This window comes from Calidris pugnax, unplaced genomic scaffold (genome assembly GCF_001431845.1).
Source record: "Calidris pugnax isolate Ruff unplaced genomic scaffold, ASM143184v1 scaffold113, whole genome shotgun sequence".
Classification (NCBI taxonomy): Eukaryota; Metazoa; Chordata; class Aves; order Charadriiformes; family Scolopacidae; genus Calidris; species Calidris pugnax.
In genome coordinates this window covers 3,115,844-3,135,337 of record NW_015090879.1, presented here as the reverse complement: position 1 = coordinate 3,135,337, position 19,494 = coordinate 3,115,844, and the positions used below count along the sequence as shown (strand labels likewise).

The 19,494-nt window shown below is 54.1% G+C and overlaps 1 protein-coding gene across 1 annotated transcript in view; it reads left to right on the top strand.

The window, feature by feature from the left end:
- The window catches only part of EPHA10 (EPH receptor A10), a 57,495-nt gene that overhangs the window by 405 nt on the left and 37,596 nt on the right, over positions 1–19,494 (top strand). Inside the window, exons 2-4 of the mRNA XM_014946461.1 lie at positions 786–854; positions 1,148–1,212; positions 2,446–3,115. Coding sequence (XP_014801947.1) covers positions 786–854; positions 1,148–1,212; positions 2,446–3,115 — 804 coding nt within the window. The remainder of the gene's footprint in view (positions 1–785; positions 855–1,147; positions 1,213–2,445; positions 3,116–19,494) is intronic.

Genomic DNA, 19,494 nt, shown 5'->3' with positions numbered 1-19,494 from the left:
GTCGGTGCGTGCCGGGGCCGCGGTGCCGGGCAGGGTGACATCCCCCCCGCTGGTTGCAAAGGGAGCGACCGGGGATGCGGCGGCGCCGCCGGTTGTACCCGGTGTCGGGAGCCCGGGAGGAGACGGCACTCGCCCGTCGGGGGCGGCCGTGGAGGGGGGGGGGTGGCGGAGCTGTGAATTTTGGGGGAAATGCCTCTTCCTGGAAAGCGGCGGGTTTGGGGGAAGGGGCTGCGGGGTCTCACGGAGATTCGTGGCTCAAAGCGGCCGCCGGGGCTTTTCGGTTCCAGGGGCCCCGCAGGCTCCGGGCGCGGGGGTGGTGCCGGGCGGATGGTCCTGCGGGGTCCCTCGGGAGGGGCTGCAGCCTTCCCTGGGGTGTCAGCCTCATTAGGTTCGGGTGCTAATTGCCTCATTGCGAGGGTCCGCAGCCTCGAGCATTGAGTCTTGCCGGGTGATGGGGTGGGAGCTGCCCCCACACTCTGGGACCCGACCCCCCGCTGGGGCCGGTGGGGGACTGGGAAGGGCACAGGGCAACGCGGTTCCAGCCGGGGTGATGTTTACTGGTGTCTACTGGGGCAGTGAGTTTGCTCTCTGACGTGTTGTCTCCCCTGCAGTCGTCTTGCCGGGTGATGGGGTGGGAGCTGCCCCCACACTCTGGGACCTGACCCACCGCTGGGGCCGGTGGGGGACTGGGAAGGGCACAGGGAAACGAGTTTCCAGCCGGGGGGATGTTACTGGTGTCTGCTGGGGCGGTGAGTTTGCCCTCTAACGCGTTGTCTCCCCTGCAGTTGTCCTGCTGGACTCGAAGGAATCGCAAGCGGAGCTGGGCTGGACCTCGCACCCGTCCAACGGGGTGAGTGTGAGGGGGGGACTGTCCCTCTGCGCTGCCCTGTGTCACTCAGCACCATTTCATGTCCCCACTCATTAGGTTCGGGTGCTAATTGCCTCATTACGAGGGTCCGCAGCCTCGAGTATTGAGCCTTGCCGGGTGATGGGGTGGGAGCTGCCCCCACACTCTGGGACCTGACCCACCGCTGGGGCCGGTGGGGGACTGGGAAGGGCACAGGGAAACGAGTTTCCAGCCGGGGGGATGTTACTGGTGTCTGCTGGGGCGGTGAGTTTGCCCTCTAACGCGTTGTCTCCCCTGCAGTTGTCCTGCTGGACTCGAAGGAATCGCAAGCGGAGCTGGGCTGGACCTCGCACCCGTCCAACGGGGTGAGTGTGAGGGGGGGACTGTCCCTCTGCGCTGCCCTGTGTCACTCAGCACCATTTCATGTCCCCACGTGGAGCTGGAGGAGGGGGCTGGTGGCCATGGGGGCACCGGGGGCAGCTCGGTGTGAGCTGTGTGGTCGATTGGCACCGGGGACCCCCCCGGGAGGGGGGCGAGGGGTGAAGTGCTGGTTGTGTGAGCAGTGCCACGGCTGTGGAGCAGCTCCTCTGAATGGGATTTACACTCCTGAAGTGAACAAACCCCCACCAGTGAAGCCCCTGTATCACAGTTGGCACCCAGCGCCAGCCCCTGGGCTCAGCTCGGCTCTTGGAAGGGTTGTGGCTGGTTGGGGGGTCACCGGGGGCTCCACATCGTGCAGGGTTTGTCTGATCAGGTCCTTGCTTTGCTGCTGGGATCAGGCTCCCTTCAAGAGGGTGTGCTGGGGAACTCGTTCCTTCCTACTTTGGGATTATTTTCCAGAATGGAAACAAACCGTTCAGAGGGAATGGCGATAGATCCTGGAGTCATCTGTGTTGCCCAGCTGTCAGTCTGCAGAAGAAACTCTGTTTTGGCTACGTTTGGCAATCTTGTATAAATTTACCCCCAGAAAGAACTGCTTTGGGAAGTTGCCAGGTCATCCTTAAGGCTGTGAGGGGTTGAATCATCATTTCACTAATCGGAATCTCTGCTGGTAACTTTGGGGAAATACCGTTTCACTCACAGCCAGAGGATTTGTCCTGTTCTAGCTAAAACTTCTCCTGACAGAGAAGCTGCTGCTCTTCACGAAGATGCTTGTCCTTGTGTGATGGTGTGACTGTCGTCACATCTCCTTGGCCAGCTTTGACTTCCCTGGGTAGCCCAGCTCCCCTGGCCTTACACCGGTGCTGATGCTGAGCAGATGCACCTTCCTGGGGACAGAAAATCTGGGGGGGGGGTGGGAGTTGAAGGCTCTGGCTGCTCAGCAATTGATGTGTCCAGTTTCATGTTAGACTTTGGTTTAGAGGGTCTGGTGCCAGTGCCCTCTTTCTGGCAGGTGATGGGTGGTCCACCAGCACCATGAGTTCCTCAGCCATGGTTTTGGTGGGCTGAGGACTTCTAGTGCCAGTAATGTACTGGCCTGTAGGTGGAGAGGCTGGTGCTGGTGATATTTATGCTGATGGGTGTGTTTTTGGCAGGGTGGCTGGTGCTTGCTCACGGCAGCTCCCGGGCTGTAACAGCCCTTTGTGTTCTTTCCCCAGTGGGAAGAGATCAGCGGCGTGGATGAGAATTACAAGCCCATACGCACCTACCAGGTCTGCAACGTCATGGAGCCAAACCAGAACAACTGGCTGCAGACAGGCTGGATCGCCAGGCGCGACGGGCAGAGGATCTTCATCGAGCTGAAGTTCACTCTGCGGGACTGCAACAGCATCCCCGGGGTGACAGGCAGCTGCAAGGAGACCTTCAACCTCTACTACGTCGAGTCTGACTCCGACCTGGGCCGCAGCGTCCACGAGAGCAAGCACACCAAGATCGACACCATCGCTGCTGATGAGAGCTTCACGCAGGGCGACCTGGGGGAGCGTAAGATGAAGCTGAACACGGAGCTGAGGGAGATTGGGCACCTCACCAAGAGAGGTTTCCACCTGGGTTTCCAGGATGTGGGCGCCTGCGTGGCGCTGGTCTCCGTGCGGGTTTATTACAAGAAGTGCCTGGCCACCCTGCAGAACCTGGCCCTGTTTCCAGACACGGTGGCGGAGACGGCCTTCGCGACGTTGGTGGAAGTGAAGGGCACTTGTGTGGCTCACGCCGAGGTGGATGTGGACAATCCCCCCCGGATGCACTGCAGCGCGGAGGGCGAGTGGCTGGTCCCCATCGGGAAGTGCACGTGTGGTCCCGGCTTCGAGGAGAAGGACGGGGGATGCAGAGGTAAAAGGGACTGTGGGTGTCCTCTGGCAGTTGCTCTCTCTGCAACTCTGCTCTCTCTGCTCTCTCTGTGTCAGTCCCCGTTGCTGCCAGACTGCTCCCGGGCGCCCGGCACGGCTCGGAGAAGAGGAATTGCCTTTTGTCAGCAATATGGCTCTTTTAGTTGATTGCTGCTCCCCGGCTACAGCCTTAATTTGAAGGGTGGTAATTGGGTAAATGGGGCGCGTTGCCGGTCGCGGCTCTGCAGCGCGGTGTTGGCTGGGCAGAAGTGCCAGAGCTCTGAATACAGCCAGGCCTTTCCCACAGCTTTATCTGGAACTGTAAAATGACTCTAGCACATTAATATCCCCGCTGTCATGCTTTAGACACAACTGAGTAATTCGGTGACTTTATAGTTCACAAGGTTACATTTAAGGATAGCTGTAAAAATGGATGTAGCCTCTACCTTAGCAGGTATCTTAGCATCCCTCTGATGAACCTGGTGCTGTGACCACTGTCAGGGGTCTGGAGAATAAGTCTTATGAGGAGAGGCTGAGGGAGCTGGGGTTATTCAGCCTGGAGAAGAGGAGGCTGAGGGGAGACCTTATTGCTCTCTACAACTCCCTGAAAGGAGGGTGTAGAGAGGTGGGGGTCGGTCTCTTCTCCCAAGTCCCAGGCGACAGGACAAGAGGAAATGGCCTCAAGTTACACCAGGGGAGGTTCAGGCTGGATATTAGGAAAAATTTTTTCACTGAAAGCGTTATACGGCATTGGACTGGGCTGCCCAGGGAGGTGGTGGAGGCACCATCCCTGGAGGTGTTCAAAAGAGGGGGTGATGTAGTGCTGGGAGGTCTGGTTTAGTGATGATGCTCCTTGTTTGTTGTGTGGGTGTCTATTTTTGTCAGTTAGGTTGATGGTTGGACAAGATGATCTTTAAGGGCCCTTCCAACCTAGAAGATTCTGGGATTCTGTGATCTCACTTGCAAAGGCAAATGAGAGCCAGGCAGGGGATCAGCCCTGGGAGCACAGGATTCGGGATGCTGTGATCTCCTCTCAGGGTGTGTGAGGCTCCGAAAGGAGAGAGGTGCCTCCTCCTGGGCACCTTCCTGCTTCAGGCAGTGGCCAGGGCCTCATCCCAGCCCAGCATGGTCTCGGCTGCCTCTGTTGCCCATCAGGTGCCAGCGGGATCCGGCGGCGATGCCACTGGGGTGGGTGCTCTGTGTGTGGGGTGGTGGGTGTGCATCTCCCACCCCTGGAACGGCTGTTCCTTCGTCCCTCAGCACCCGGGGGCTTTTCTGCTCCAAAAGGTGTAATTGGCTATCAATTAACTGGCAGTTATTGAAGGTGCTGTGGTCAGGGGAGAGGTCAGACCACCAGATGGGATGTGTGAGAGATGTTTTCTTCAGTAAGACACGGCTGAGACCACCCTTCACTGCCCGTGGCTGGTGTCCATGTGATACCTTGGACCTCTGCCTTTTCCCCTGGTAGAAAATGGATCGAGAGGAAATCAGCTACGTGAGTCCCAAGGAGGTTCAGTTCCCTGTGTTCAGCGTGTGTGGTGCGGTGGGAGCATGAGCTTTTCCTCAGGAATTGGGGCTGGCCTTTAGGTTACCTGAGGCTTTTCAGATTTAAATTGTGCCCCCTTTCCTCTAGCGTGAGGGAGGCCTTTCCCTGCGCCCCGGGCAGTGGCTGTTCGCTCAGTGCCCTCCTTAAGAAGACCTTATTAGAGCTATTGAATTGAAATCTCAGTGCTGTCACTGCTCCAGTGGCTGCGTGGCAGCTCGCCATGCCTTCCCCATCTGTTTGGAGTGGGAATTTACATAGCGAGTCCCAGGCGGCTTTTGCTAATGTTTCAGGTTTCTCTGTGTTGAGTTTAAATAATTCATATTCTCTAAGGAAAAATATTTGAAGTAATTTAATGGACGTAATTAAGTTTCCCCCCGCCTTCACAGAAAGCAGGTCATTAGTCACTCTCTGCGGAGCAGTGTCTGATGTCTGGTCAAATACCAGAAAATAGTTTTTAAGGGTTGGAAGTTTTTGGGTTTTTTTTTTTGAGCCCTGCATTAGCATAGCACCAAGCGAATAAAAGATTTGTGATGAAAGCATCCGGGGCTGCGGAAATTCTTCAAGAAGGACAAAAGCCCTTGAGCTGGAGGCAGGTAAACCTGGTGAGAGCTTGGGGAGGTTGAAACAGGTAGGGGATGGCACAGTGATCCTGGCTTCATGGTCCCATGGCAGTGGCTTTGGGGGGCTTTGGGGGGCTCGGCGGGTGCAAGTGTGTTGGGACTCACTGGGTGTGAGTCTGCTGGGTCCTCCTTGCCTGGCCACAGTCGCTGTCACAGCTCTTCTGGCCATGGGAGGTTGGACCCTGTGTTGGTTGAAGGAGCTTTGGGGTGCAGGGATGGCTCAGGGGGTCTCCAGACTGTCCTGGGTGCTGCTTCCCAGCTCCTGCTCCTCTCCCTTTTCCTTCCATCTTCTCCCAGGACTTGCTGGAAGTCTCTGCAGGAAGAACCAGCTTTATTTCCCACTGAACTGGTGAAGCTGTTTGAACTAAATCACAGAGCAACTGCCCCTGTAACCGTGATTTAAGGGCTGAAATCATCCCGCTGCTGAGAGAGCGTTTGTATCCTCACGCTGAAATAAGGAGAGATGAAAAAGGACTAAATAGGATTTACGGCACTGCTAATTACTGCTGCAGGAAAGCCAAGCCTTTTTCCCATCCCTCCCTCTCTCGCAGCCCTTCGAGGGAGCCCGTTCTGGGGGTTCTGGTGAATCAGGTCCCTGGTGGCTGAGCTGCAGCCACCTCTGGGGTGGAACCAGCAGCTCTAGTGAGATCTGTTCAACATCTCCCCTCAAATGGGAGGAGAGGTTCTGTCACTAAATGCATTTAGGCTGCATTTCTTGTCTAATATCTATCCACAGCCAGATGCTGGTCTGTGCTTCCTCCCATCTTAAAGCCCATTTCCCGCAGACGGGCGAGGAGTCCCGCTGCCCTGTGGATGATCATCTCTCCATTCCCATTTCCATTTCCCTGGGCTTCTCAGCACCGGTGTCTTTTTACCCTTAATTTTGCCAGGCGTGAGCCGTGCCATTTGCCTCGTGGTGCATTGCAATGGCTTTTGTGTAAATGAAACCATGACGGGGAGGATCTGCCTGACATTTGCTTCGTCTTTTCCATCCCATCCCTTGTAGTATCTGCAAGGAGAATCTCAACAAAGCCCAAGGTTAATATTTACCAGCCAGATTTGCTGCAAATGAGACAACTTCAACCAGACGCTGAATTAATATGATGGAGACCAGTTTCCAAAAATAGCTGTCAGCCACTCTACTTTGACAGATACGTAAATTTGTGCTCTGGTGAAGTTTCCTTCTCAATTTATTTCCCTCCCAGGTGTTGGTAGGTGGCTCAGGGCAGCTGTTGATGGGGAGATGCCCAGTGTCTGGCTCCTGCACCACGTGCCTCTGGTGGGTGACGGTCTAATTATCTGGGGGAGCCCTTGTCTGCGTGGGGTGATGCTGCTGGAGCTGGATTTAGGGAGGAAATAGTTTCTAGTGCTCTGTCAGGATTTTTAAAACACGTTTGGATTTGGTGGGGCCAGGCCAGGTGTGACACCTCCGGGCTGTGGGGCATGTCCTGTGTATCAGCACAATGTCCACAGTGATGTTTGAAAAGGGGAATACAATAAGTTCCCCCCTTTTCTGCATTGGGTTTTTTGAATTATTATTCTGAATGGATTTTTGAGCAGCATGTTGGATTCAACATGCTGTGGACAGGACACAGGGAAAATTTACTGTATCTCACTTAGGGAGAAAGCTAGAGAAAATAATAGCCCTTAGACTTGTTCTTTTGTGCCTGTGGGGTGTTCTCGGGCTGGGGGGAGTCTCATCTCTGCTGGGTTCATCCCTGGCAGTGGCTGTGTGAAGGACTTGGGGGGCTTTGTGAGGTGAGCTGGCACTGCTGCTGGCCTTGAAGCGTAGGGATGAGATGAAAGGCACAAGTCAGTGCTAATTAGAAGAAAGCAGCCTTTGCTAATGATAACTGCTAGTGATAAGTGATGTAACGCGCGCCTGAGTCTGTGCAGGAGGCAAGAAATGGCTTCTGTGATCCACTGTGGGATTTGTCCGTGGTCTGCTGGAAAATGAAGGACACCAAGAGTGTGAGTCCTCTCTGCTCATCAGGCCGGGGGGCGTTATTAATGGCTGTGACTGCCTGATGAATCTAACACTGTGCGTAGCGCAATTACACCTCGTGGCAGCTTATGACTGTTGCTGGTAAAGAGGAGACAGGATTTGTGACAGGGCAGCCTGGGTTCTGATGTGGCCTTTGGTGTTGCTGTTTTCTGACCCGTTCTCAGCCTCACACCCCATCATTCCATCAGAGCTGTGCCCCCTCTCTTCTGCTGGCCGGGGCTCTGGGGGGCTGTGGGTTTCCCTGGACTGGCTCTGGGGGGCTTCCCCTCTCAGATCCCCCCAGTGCCACCCGGGCAGGCTGTCCCACCACCCCGCTCTCCTCTGGTCTAACACAAATTGCCCCCGCAATCACTGCAGCTTATAACTCCTCATCCTCGCGCCAGCGAGCGCTGAGAGAGTCCTGCCCCTACAGATACCTCGGGAAAGTCAATATTATCTTTCCTGTGCTTGGCTCCTTGAGTAGTTGGGGAACAGACAGATAAGCAAAACCTTTGAGAAGATCATCCTGCCTGTTGTGGGCAGTAGGTTTGTGGACAAAACCACAGCCATAAATACTATGAAATAGAGTAGTTTCTTCACTGCTGCCAGCCATTACTTGGGTGTAATCTTGGTAACATTCTGAGCAAATTTAAAAGGAAGTTCTTCTGTAAATTAGAGGGTTTGGATAAAGTCCTTGATTTTTATTTTCCGAAGGGAGTTGCTATGATAGAGAAAGTGCTTGATATTTAAAAACTAGTCTTTCTGTTTGTGTCCTGTTGTACCTCCCCTTTTTGCTGCTGAGCATCCCAAGCTGAGTGTGGGGAGAGAGAGCCTGTTGGGTGTTTGTGCTCGTCTGTTGAGACTGCCACAACAAGTCCCTTTGCCTGGCTACTGGTGTTTCCCTCTCCCCTTCCTCAGGAGAGGGAATTGCACCATTTGGTCCCTGTGTCAGCCATGGGGAGGCAAAGCAGGATCCCCGTGTCCCCTGGCCAAGGCTCAGCTCCTGCCCAGAGCATCCTCCTGCCCGCACGGCGCTGCCAGGCTGGGCTGGTCCCTCCCGGGGGTGAAGGTGCCTTTCCTTCTGCCAGGCAATCACAGACACTGACTTGAAAAGAAGAAAAAAAAACATAAAGTCCCGGAGCAGTGGCCTGGCCCTGAGAGCTCCTGACACCATCTTTCTCTTAATGACAGCGAGCTGCGAGCGAGGCTGGTGTCCTTGTGAGTCTCAAGGGCTGCCTGAGCCTGGCACATCAGCTGCTCTGCTGCAGCTCGGCAGGACGGGGAAGAGCATCTCGGGGGTGGGAGAGGGACCCCTCACCCAGCCCAAGTCCCTCCTGTTCTCCTGGGAACCAGCCTCTTCATCTGCCTGGGAGCAGAGGAGGAGGAAGGGAAGCAGCTGGAGCCTCCCCGAGCAGGCTGTCTCCTCCTGGAAGGTGTTTTTGGAGACAGGGTGTCTCTGTGTAGCCAGGGCTTGGTGTCACTGAGCAAACCTTTGGGGCAGGAGGGGGAGGTGGGGTTGGTGAGATGCTTCCCTGAGCATCGTGTGTGTCCCATCAAGGCATCGTGTCACTACGGTGCCCTTAGATGGGAAATAAATAGCTCAACTGAAAGTTAGAGAAATTTAGAATAATAAATTTCACTATTTTGTCTTTTAGTGCAAAGATACTTCCTGAAGCCTAAGGTCTGCTTTTCCATTTATATACAGAAAAGATGGATCCAAACGTACAGTGCTTGGGGCTTTTGATTTGTTTCATCTTTTATACATTAGCTTATAAACCGGTGTGTGCTTCTGGAGTTTATTTTATCTTCTGAGTGATGCTTGAGTATTATGCATAATAAGTTTATTTTTTCTCCTGGGGTTCGGTAAGTTGCACAAAGCACCAGGTTTTACTTTCATCAGGGATGGGCACCCGCAGAGAGATGCCACTTGGGGCTGGGGGCAGGTTTCGCAGAGCTTCTCAGGGTGGGAGGTGTGCCCAGTGGTGGGAAATGGGGCTGGGGGGTAAATCTCTGCCTCTTGTTGAAGGAATAAGCACTGAGGTATTGCATACTCTGGTTTCCTGGACATTAGAAAAAAATTCTTCACAGAAAGAGTGGTCAGAGACTGCCCAGGGAGGAGGTTGAGTCCCCATCCCTGAATGTGTTTAAGAGTCATTTAGACACGGTGTTGGGGGATGTGGTGTAGGGGAGAACTTTGGGTTGATGGTTGGACTTGATGATCCCAAGGGTCTTTTCCAACCTGAATGATTCTATGAGTGAAGGACTTTGGGGGCTTTGTGAGGTGAGCTGGCACTGCTGCTGGCCTTGAAGCGTAGGGATGAGATGAAAGGCACAAGTCAGTGCTAATTAGAAGAAAGCAGCCTTTGCTAATGATAACTGCTAGTGATAAGTGATGTAACGCGCGCCTGAGTCTGTGCAGGAGGCAAGAAATGGCTTCTGTGATCCACTGTGGGATTTGTCCGTGGTCTGCTGGAAAATGAAGGACACCAAGAGTGTGAGTCCTCTCTGCTCATCAGGCCGGGGGGCGTTATTAATGGCTGTGACTGCCTGATGAATCTAACACTGTGCGTAGCGCAATTACACCTCGTGGCAGCTTATGACTGTTGCTGGTAAAGAGGAGACAGGATTTGTGACAGGGCAGCCTGGGTTCTGATGTGGCCTTTGGTGTTGCTGTTTTCTGACCCGTTTTCAGCCTCACACCCCGTAATTCCATCAGAGCTGTGCCCCCTCTCTTCTGCTGGCCGGGGCTCTGGGGGGCTGTGGGTTTCCCTGGACTGGCTCTGGGGGGCTTCCCCTCTCAGATCCCCCCAGTGCCACCCGGGCAGGCTGTCCCACCACCCCGCTCTCCTCTGGTCTAACACAAATTGCCCCCGCAATCACTGCAGCTTATAACTCCTCATCCTCGCGCCAGCGAGCGCTGAGAGAGTCCTGCCCCTACAGATACCTCGGGAAAGTCAATATTATCTTTCCTGTGCTTGGCTCCTTGAGTAGTTGGGGAACAGACAGATAAGCAAAACCTTTGAGAAGATCATCCTGCCTGTTGTGGGCAGTAGGTTTGTGGACAAAACCACAGCCATAAATACTATGAAATAGAGTAGTTTCTTCACTGCTGCCAGCCATTACTTGGGTGTAATCTTGGTAACATTCTGAGCAAATTTAAAAGGAAGTTCTTCTGTAAATTAGAGGGTTTGGATAAAGTCCTTGATTTTTATTTTCCGAAGGGAGTTGCTATGATAGAGAAAGTGCTTGATATTTAAAAACTAGTCTTTCTGTTTGTGTCCTGTTGTACCTCCCCTTTTTGCTGCTGAGCATCCCAAGCTGAGTGTGGGGAGAGAGAGCCTGTTGGGTGTTTGTGCTCGTCTGTTGAGACTGCCACAACAAGTCCCTTTGCCTGGCTACTGGTGTTTCCCTCTCCCCTTCCTCAGGAGAGGGAATTGCACCATTTGGTCCCTGTGTCAGCCATGGGGAGGCAAAGCAGGATCCCCGTGTCCCCTGGCCAAGGCTCAGCTCCTGCCCAGAGCATCCTCCTGCCCGCACGGCGCTGCCAGGCTGGGCTGGTCCCTCCCGGGGGTGAAGGTGCCTTTCCTTCTGCCAGGCAATCACAGACACTGACTTTAGAAGAAGAAAAAAAATAAAGTCCCGGAGCAGTGGCCTGGCCCTGAGAGCTCCTGACACCATCTTTCTCTTAATGACAGCGAGCTGCGAGCGAGGCTGGTGTCCTTGTGAGTCTCAAGGGCTGCCTGAGCCTGGCACATCAGCTGCTCTGCTGCAGCTCGGCAGGACGGGGAAGAGCATCTCGGGGGTGGGAGAGGGACCCCTCACCCAGCCCAAGTCCCTCCTGTTCTCCTGGGAACCAGCCTCTTCATCTGCCTGGGAGCAGAGGAGGAGGAAGGGAAGCAGCTGGAGCCTCCCCGAGCAGGCTGTCTCCTCCTGGAAGGTGTTTTTGGAGACAGGGTGTCTCTGTGTAGCCAGGGCTTGGTGTCACTGAGCAAACCTTTGGGGCAGGAGGGGGAGGTGGGGTTGGTGAGATGCTTCCCTGAGCATCGTGTGTGTCCCATCAAGGCATCGTGTCACTACGGTGCCCTTAGATGGGAAATAAATAGCTCAACTGAAAGTTAGAGAAATTTAGAATAATAAATTTCACTATTTTGTCTTTTAGTGCAAAGATACTTCCTGAAGCCTAAGGTCTGCTTTTCCATTTATATACAGAAAAGATGGATCCAAACGTACAGTGCTTGGGGCTTTTGATTTGTTTCATCTTTTATACATTAGCTTATAAACCGGTGTGTGCTTCTGGAGTTTATTTTATCTTCTGAGTGATGCTTGAGTATTATGCATAATAAGTTTATTTTTTCTCCTGGGGTTCGGTAAGTTGCACAAAGCACCAGGTTTTACTTTCATCAGGGATGGGCACCCGCAGAGAGATGCCACTTGGGGCTGGGGGCAGGTTTCGCAGAGCTTCTCAGGGTGGGAGGTGTGCCCAGTGGTGGGAAATGGGGCTGGGGGGTAAATCTCTGCCTCTTGTTGAAGGAATAAGCACTGAGGTATTGCATACTCTGGTTTCCTGGACATTAGAAAAAAATTCTTCACAGAAAGAGTGGTCAGAGACTGCCCAGGGAGGAGGTTGAGTCCCCATCCCTGAATGTGTTTAAGAGTCATTTAGACACGGTGTTGGGGGATGTGGTGTAGGGGAGAACTTTGGGTTGATGGTTGGACTTGATGATCCCAAGGGTCTTTTCCAACCTGAATGATTCTATGATTCCTTTCTGAATTATGGTTTGGCTTTCTCCTCCTGAGTCTTGAGTTCTGGCAGAAGGTGGCTGGGGCACCTCTGACCTGGGCAAAGTGACCGTTTGAAGACATGGAGAGCTTTGTATGGAATGAACTGGAGGATGTGTCTCTGCCAGCCCGATGGCAGCCTCCCCGGTAACGCCGGATGGAGGATGCTGCTTTCCATCAGTCACACTTCTGAAGCACCCACGTAAAATATGCTTTCTCTTCGGTCTCTTTTTGGAGTAATGATCAAGCTTGGAGATATTTATTATTCGGGATTGCGTATTATATTGCTGTTTTACAGCGTGTCTGAAATAATTATGGCTATGGAAATTGTGGCACAGCCAGACACAAATTACTCCGTGACACTTAATTTTAGAGCAAACTACTCAGAAAATTACAAGCATCACAATTTGTTTGCAAAATTCTCGTCAGGCTTAAGGTTACAGGTACCTGGCTGCTGGGTGGACACACTGGTTGTTCTGCTGGAATATGGTGGGGAGTGGATCTTGCCCGTGGCTCGAGGGAGGTTGTGCCAGATGAAGCCCTTGGCAGGAGCAGGGTGTGTGTGAGGTGTGGGTCGGTCAGTCCTTCACAGGGGATCGTTTGTAGATACCTCAGGGAACTGGAAGAGACAACAGTAAATTGCAGTTGGGTCAGTGGATGTGTCTCTTGGTGTGTCCTTGAGGAACGTTCCTGCATAAATAGAAGGAGGTTCTGTTCGGCGATGCTGTAGCACTGAATTCAAGCAAATGCATTCTTTTAGGTATTTCAAGACTGTCTTACTAAATATTCTTGGGTATTTAATTTTCTTCTGGACTAAATCACTGAATTTAATTTCAGTTATTAAGAGCTTATTGTTGGAGATGCACAAAGATCTAGCCTCTGGACATAGGTTTTCATTTCAGTGTTCTTCAAATTATTTAACAAGGGCAGAAATTACAGAGTAGCGTTGTCCTTAAAGGTTTCAGAGATGCCGGGAGCCTGTTGGACTGTAAGCTGCTGAAAAGTATTTTTGAAAACCAGTTATTAAAAAAAGGGGTTTGTGGAAGACAAGCTGCCTTTGAATCCTCTTGGGTGTCGCAGCCCAAAATGCTGGTGTGGCAGGGGTGCTGAGGGGTTGGGGACCCGACCTGGGGCTGGTACCCCTCGCTGCCTGGCATTGACTTTGTCCCTCTGGCACGGACACGGAGGTTGGATGTGGTTTCTCTCCTTCCCTCCCTCCCTCGCAGTGGGGCTCTGAGCAGCGTCGCTCTCTGCCTGCACAATATTGATTACAGGTTTTGCAATAAGACAAGGCGAGATTGCAAACCCAGCGTGTAAGGGGAAGACAAGGAGCCTCTTTATTACCCGAGGACATTTGTTGACAAGGCTCTTTCACCGGCTCAATGCGCTGCTGAAACCTTATTCTCGCCGTGTGTCGTGCACGAGGTGCCCTGTCTGGTTTTGGGCAACTTGTCCTTGTCTGTGGGCGCTCGCCATCAGCCGTCCTTCTGGGGTCCCCCCTCCCACCCCAATCCTTCCCACCCCCCCTCCCTCCTGCTGTCACCCCTCCTCCTAAGCGCTGATGAAATGTTTGGAATGAAATAACCAGTGACTTGCTTGGCTTGGTAATGGGATTAAGAAGGATGGGGGCTGGATGTGCCACCCTGGTCTGGGGAGGGGGCAGGAGCAGCAATAGCTCCTGTGAGAGATGTGTTGAGAACAACCATGTGTTTTATATGACCGACAGCAACAGTGAGTTTGCAGAGATTGGAGGAATGGTGTGTGCCATCGCCTGGTGGCCTGTGTCACAGGGAGCAGAAGTGCTGGTGGTGCTTCCCCCGGCTGCTGGCCTTTCCTAAATAGCATTTTTTATGAATGCCCTCCTTCGGCAGAGGAAATTAACACACATTAAAAGCAGATGAACTTTGTCAAATACAATTTCACGACAAAAAAAAAAAGGAGAGGAATTGATTTTTGGAAGACAACCGAGTTGTAGTGTTAATTATAAATGAGCGTATAGGCGTTTTGAGTGAAACTGCGGGCGTTATTGATTGGGGCAGACACACACGCAGCCCCTCGCGCTCCGCGGGGGTGCAGCAGCACCGGGAGATCCGATAGTGCTGACGCAGGCAGTGTCCTTCGCGGGGTTTTTTCTTTCTTCCAAGATATCTGCAAGGTTTGTGGGTCAACAAGCTGACCTGAGACAGGCTGGTGAGGGAGCTTTCCTTATGAGGAGAGGCTGAAAGAGCTGGGACTCTTGAGTCTGGGTGGTCCTGCTTTGGCAGGGGAGTTGGACTAGATGATTTCTATGGTCCCCCTCTAAGCAGGATTGCCTAGAGCTTGTCAGAGCATGTTACTCAGGAGCATCCAGGTGGGTCTTGAAAATCTCCAAAGAAGGGGACTCCACACCCTCCCTGGGCAGCCTGTTCCAGGGCTCTGCCACCCGCGCTGTGAAGAAGTTTTTCCTCATATTTGAGTGGAACCTCTTCTGTTCCAACTTGTGCCCGTTGCCCCTCGTCCTCTCACTGGGAACCGCTGAAAAGAGTCTGGCTCCCTCCTCCTTCAACCCACCCTTGAGATACTTGTCAGCATTAATAAGGTCTCCCCTCAGCCTTCTCTTCTCCAGACTAAAGAGTCCCAGCTCTCTCAGTCTTTCTTCATAAGGGAGATGCTCCAATCCTTGAATCATCTCTGTTGCCCTTCGCTGGACTCTCTCCAGCAGTTCCCTGTCCATCTTGAACTGGGGAGCCCAGAACTGGACGCAGGATTCCAGTTGTGGTCTTACCAGTGCAGAGTAGAGGGGGAGAATGACTTCCCTTGACCTGCTGGCCACACTCTTCCCCATGCTTTTTTCAACTCTGCATCCTCGGTTGTCCCCTCTCTCCCTAGGGCACAGGCTGGGTGTGTTTGCTCTCCCCTCTCGATAGAGCATCCGCTCTGGTCCGAGGGGCTGTGGCAGATGGATTGGAAGGAGGAGCCCTTCCTGTGGGTGCGTGGTGCTGGCTGATCTGCCAGGCTGTGGCATGGATCAGTGCTGCTGCTGCCTCTGCTGTGAGTTCACTGGTGTGTGCGTGCAGCGCTGTGTCACGGGGGGAACATGTGCTCACTCTGTCAGTGGAATGAATGTGGCGCGGCTGGTGAGCGGGGAGCAGCTCGTGTGGGCAGCGATGATGGAGCTGGAGAGAGGCAATTAATCTGTCTGACCCATCCAGCTGCTGCTCTTTGGCTCTAGGAGAATGTATTATTGAATTTTATTATTTAATAATTAAGTGGCGGTAGTACCAGAGGACAATGAATAGGAGAGAAAATGGTGTACAGAAAAGAGAATTTCATTCTCTAAGTTGATGGCTTGATCTTGTGGGAGCTGTCACGTACCCACTGCAAAAATGAGCACTGTGAAATAGCAGGGACACCTAAACCAGCTGGGCACCAAGAAAAACACTTGTGGGATGAGGTGGGAGAGGGTGGGAGGTTTATCCGAGAAAAGAAACGGGGCTGCAACACGCGTGATGCATCACAAGTGCTGGGGCACTTTTGTTCTCGAGTGTAATGTTCAGACAACCAAGGAACAAGATGAACACGTAACACCCCCCCGGGCTGAGCTGTGCCCGGGGCTTCGGGGGGTGTGCTCCTGGGGGGTCATGGTGCCTGTTTCTGGGAAATGCAAACTGGGGCATTTTGTACCGTTTCTGCCGTACCTTCCGACAGACACGTGTGTAAACTTGCTCTGGCTATTGGAAAGCAGGGAGGAACAGCCTGAGGGATGCTGCTAATTGAAAACATTCAATTTCCTATGACAATGTGTCAGATTCCTGTGACTGTCAGGCTCCCTGTCAGATCCGAGGAACGGGGATGGAACGCCTTGGGTTTAGTGCTCAGGTCCCGTCAAGTTTGTAAACAGGATTGATTTTTCTGTCCTGCCTGACAGGGTGCGAGCAGGAATCTCACACCAGCGTTCAGGCTTTGATGCTGTAACGAGACGGGGTTCTCCCCGCTGGGAGGGCTCCTGCTGTGCCCTGTGCCAGCCATCGGGACCTTCAGCGAGCTGCTGGTGGCCAGTGCTGCCAACCTAAAGGAAAAAGCAAACTGTGTCTCTGTTATATGAAGGTCACATTGGTTTTGGTTTGGTTTCTCAAATATAAAGAGGAAGCTGGTGGAAGTTTGGGGAGTAATTTAAACATTCGCTACTTTTTCCTGTTTTATCTGGCACCCTAGGTAGGGAATGACATTTATTATGCATCGTGGCTCGCTGCCTTAATCTTACTTCTCTGTTGTGTTTGTCAAGTCCGTGCATTTAAAGGTTAGCTGTGTCTGGGGTGGGAGATGTGCAGACTGCGAGGCAGGAGTGGAGAATGCAGAACCACGGGATCTCCGGTCCCACACTGGCAGCAGCTGTTGCTGAGCCTTTGCAAGATCAAGGCACAAACATCAATAATTCTTCCTAGAAACACACAGTTTCCTAGAAATCCTCCTGGATGCTCTGGCTGCCCTGCAGACGCTGCCTGGGTGGAGGTGCCTGGGCTCCCCTTGCAGGCAGTGAGCGCAGCGGGGACTGTGGGACGTGGATGGTCTCACCTGGTACCAGCATCATGGGCAGGTCGGGCAGACAAACGCCTCTGGACCCCCCTGACACTGTGGGGTCCCCGTGTCCAGCTCAGCCACCAGCTCAGTTGGCCAGAGCCTGGAGACGAGGCTGCCCTTGGTGCCTGGGCGATGGCAGCGTGTGCTGGGGAATCGGGGATCCAGACGCTGGGTTTTCCTGCAGCGCGGAGCCAACGGGTGCCCGGGGCTGTCCCCTCACAGCCCTCGGGGGCTGTGCCTGGGCACGAGTGGGTTCCAGCCCATGCTAGGATGCTGCCGTGGTGGGGAGGGATGGGGGGCTGTCCCCACGCCATGGGGCTTGCGGACTGAGGCAATCAGATGAGTCTCAATCTGATGAGAGACACGTGGCCAGGCTTGCAGGCTCCCCGGTAAAACTAGGGCACAGTCATTTAGTCAATATAGTTCGCAGATTTTAATTAAATGGCCTCTAGTTAATTGGATTGGACCCCAGCTACTCCAGTGATGGATGCTGTAGAGCTGCCTGCGCAGCGAGGGGGAAGCTCTGGCTTTGCCTGAGGGTCCTGGGCAGTGTCCAACCAGCCACGGGGCTCCCGGCTGCTTGGCCACCGAGCCCTGGAGAGGTGACAGGTCTGGCTGGCTACTTCCCATGTGCTGTGGGAGCCGTGGCTCGCTGTGTGCAACGTGTCCCTCCATTGAGATCCTCGGTGTCTGATCACTGCCTTCATGTCCCCGTGCTCGGCCACGAGCTGTGGCTGCCAGGCCCACGCTCTCTCTCGGGCACTGGTGCCGGCGCTGCTGCTCCCAGGGGACCCATTGGTTCTCCCTCCTGCCCAGGTGCCTGTGCCCAGACCCTCTTCTGCTTCCAGGTCCTCCCTCCGCCCCGAGGAACCTGGTCTACAGCCTGCGGCAGTCCTCGCTGGTGCTGGAGTGGAGTGCCCCGGCCGACGCGGGCGGCCGCAGTGACCTGACCTACAGCCTGTGGTGCGGCCGGTGCCCCCCGGCCCTGCGGGGCCGCTGCGAGCAGTGCGGCAACGGCGTGGGCTTCCTGCCGCAGCAGACGGGGCTGGTGGACCGCACCGTCACCCTGGTCAACCTCCTGCCTCACGTCAACTACACCATCCGCGTGGTGGCCCTCAACGGCGTCTCGGCCGTCAGCCCGCTCCCGGGGCAGCAGTACGCCGAGGTCAACGTCTCCACCGGCCTCGCAGGTATGGCGCCAGGTGGCACGGGGGGTGAGCAGTGCCCCCATTGCACCGAGAAAGCAGTTCCTTGCACTGTTGTGCACTCAGGTGTCACCTCTGGGGTGTGGGGGTCTGCTCAGCGGCTGGTTCTGTGGCTTCGTCGCCGGGAGGATGTGTGGTCTGGAGGTGGCATTGGCACCGGGCTCTGCCTGCCCAGTGCCCTGACTCCTCTTGGTTTGCTGCGGTGGCACCGACGTGGTGCTCAGCGGTGGCAGATGACGTGGTGGCACGGGCAGGAAGGGAGATGGAGACCGACCTGCAGCACTCTGGGGGGTTTTTGGTTGGTGCCATGGTTGGTGGGTGAGGAGCTGGCTGTGTCAGGGCAGCCCGTGGCCCTGTTGGCTCACAGCTGGGTGGCAGCAATTGATTTTTCTGTCCTGCCTGACAGGGTGCGAGCAGGAATCTCACACCAGTGTTCAGGCGTCGATGCCGTAACGAGACGGGGTTCTCCCCGCTGGGAGGGCTCCTGCTGTGCCCTGTGCCAGCCATCGGGACCTTCAGCGAGCTGCTGGTGGCCAGTGCTGCCAACCTAAAGGAAAAAGCAAACTGTGTCTCTGTTACATGAAGGTCACATTGGTTTTGGTTTGGTTTCTCAAATATAAAGAGGAAGCTGGTGGAAGTTTGGGGAGTAATTTAAACATTCGCTACTTTTTCCTGTTTTATCTGGCACCCTAGGTAGGGAATGACATTTATTATGCATCGTGGCTCGCTGCCTTAATCTTACTTCTCTGTTGTGTTTGTCAAGTCCGTGCATTTAAAGGTTAGCTGTGTCTGGGGTGGGAGATGTGCAGACTGCGAGGCAGGAGTGGAGAATGCAGAACCACGGGATCTCCGGTCCCACACTGGCAGCAGCTGTTGCTGAGCCTTTGCAAGATCAAGGCACAAACATCAATAATTCTTCCTAGAAACACACAGTTTCCTAGAAATCCTCCTGGATGCTCTGGCTGCCCTGCAGACGCTGCCTGGGTGGAGGTGCCTGGGCTCCCCTTGCAGGCAGTGAGCGCAGCGGGGACTGTGGGACGTGGATGGTCTCACCTGGTACCAGCATCATGGGCAGGTCGGGCAGACAAACGCCTCTGGACCCCCCTGACACTGTGGGGTCCCCGTGTCCAGCTCAGCCACCAGCTCAGTTGGCCAGAGCCTGGAGACGAGGCTGCCCTTGGTGCCTGGGCGATGGCAGCGTGTGCGAAGATGCCTTGTCTCGTCCGGGTCAGGTAGAACCACAGCCAGGAGGGGCCCAGGAACATGCTCGTTTTGGTTCCCTCATTTTTTTTTAAAGTTTTGGAATTTTTTATTCTCTGTTTTAACGATTTAACTGTACAGTTTTGCTATAGAAATGTAACATTGAGTCCACATCAATTGGAAAGTTGCAATTTCCATTCTGGCTACGAGGAAGTCTCTCTTCATTACTTGGGCATGACTGCAATGGGCTTGAGGGGGCCAAATCTGCTGCTTTTCTTGCCTCGGGTGACACGACAGCACAAGATCTTGTCTGGCAGGGACAAGGCTTTTAGGCAGCTCTTGAAAGGTTTTCTGTGTAATGTAAGAAAAGCACAAATCTCTGCTGTGCATTGCTGTTTTTGGCTCTGCCAAGCCCCTGTCTGTCGTGTGCCAGCGGCCGGGCACGAGGGGACCTCACCCCAGCGCCGCGCTCCCTCCCGCCTGTGGCTG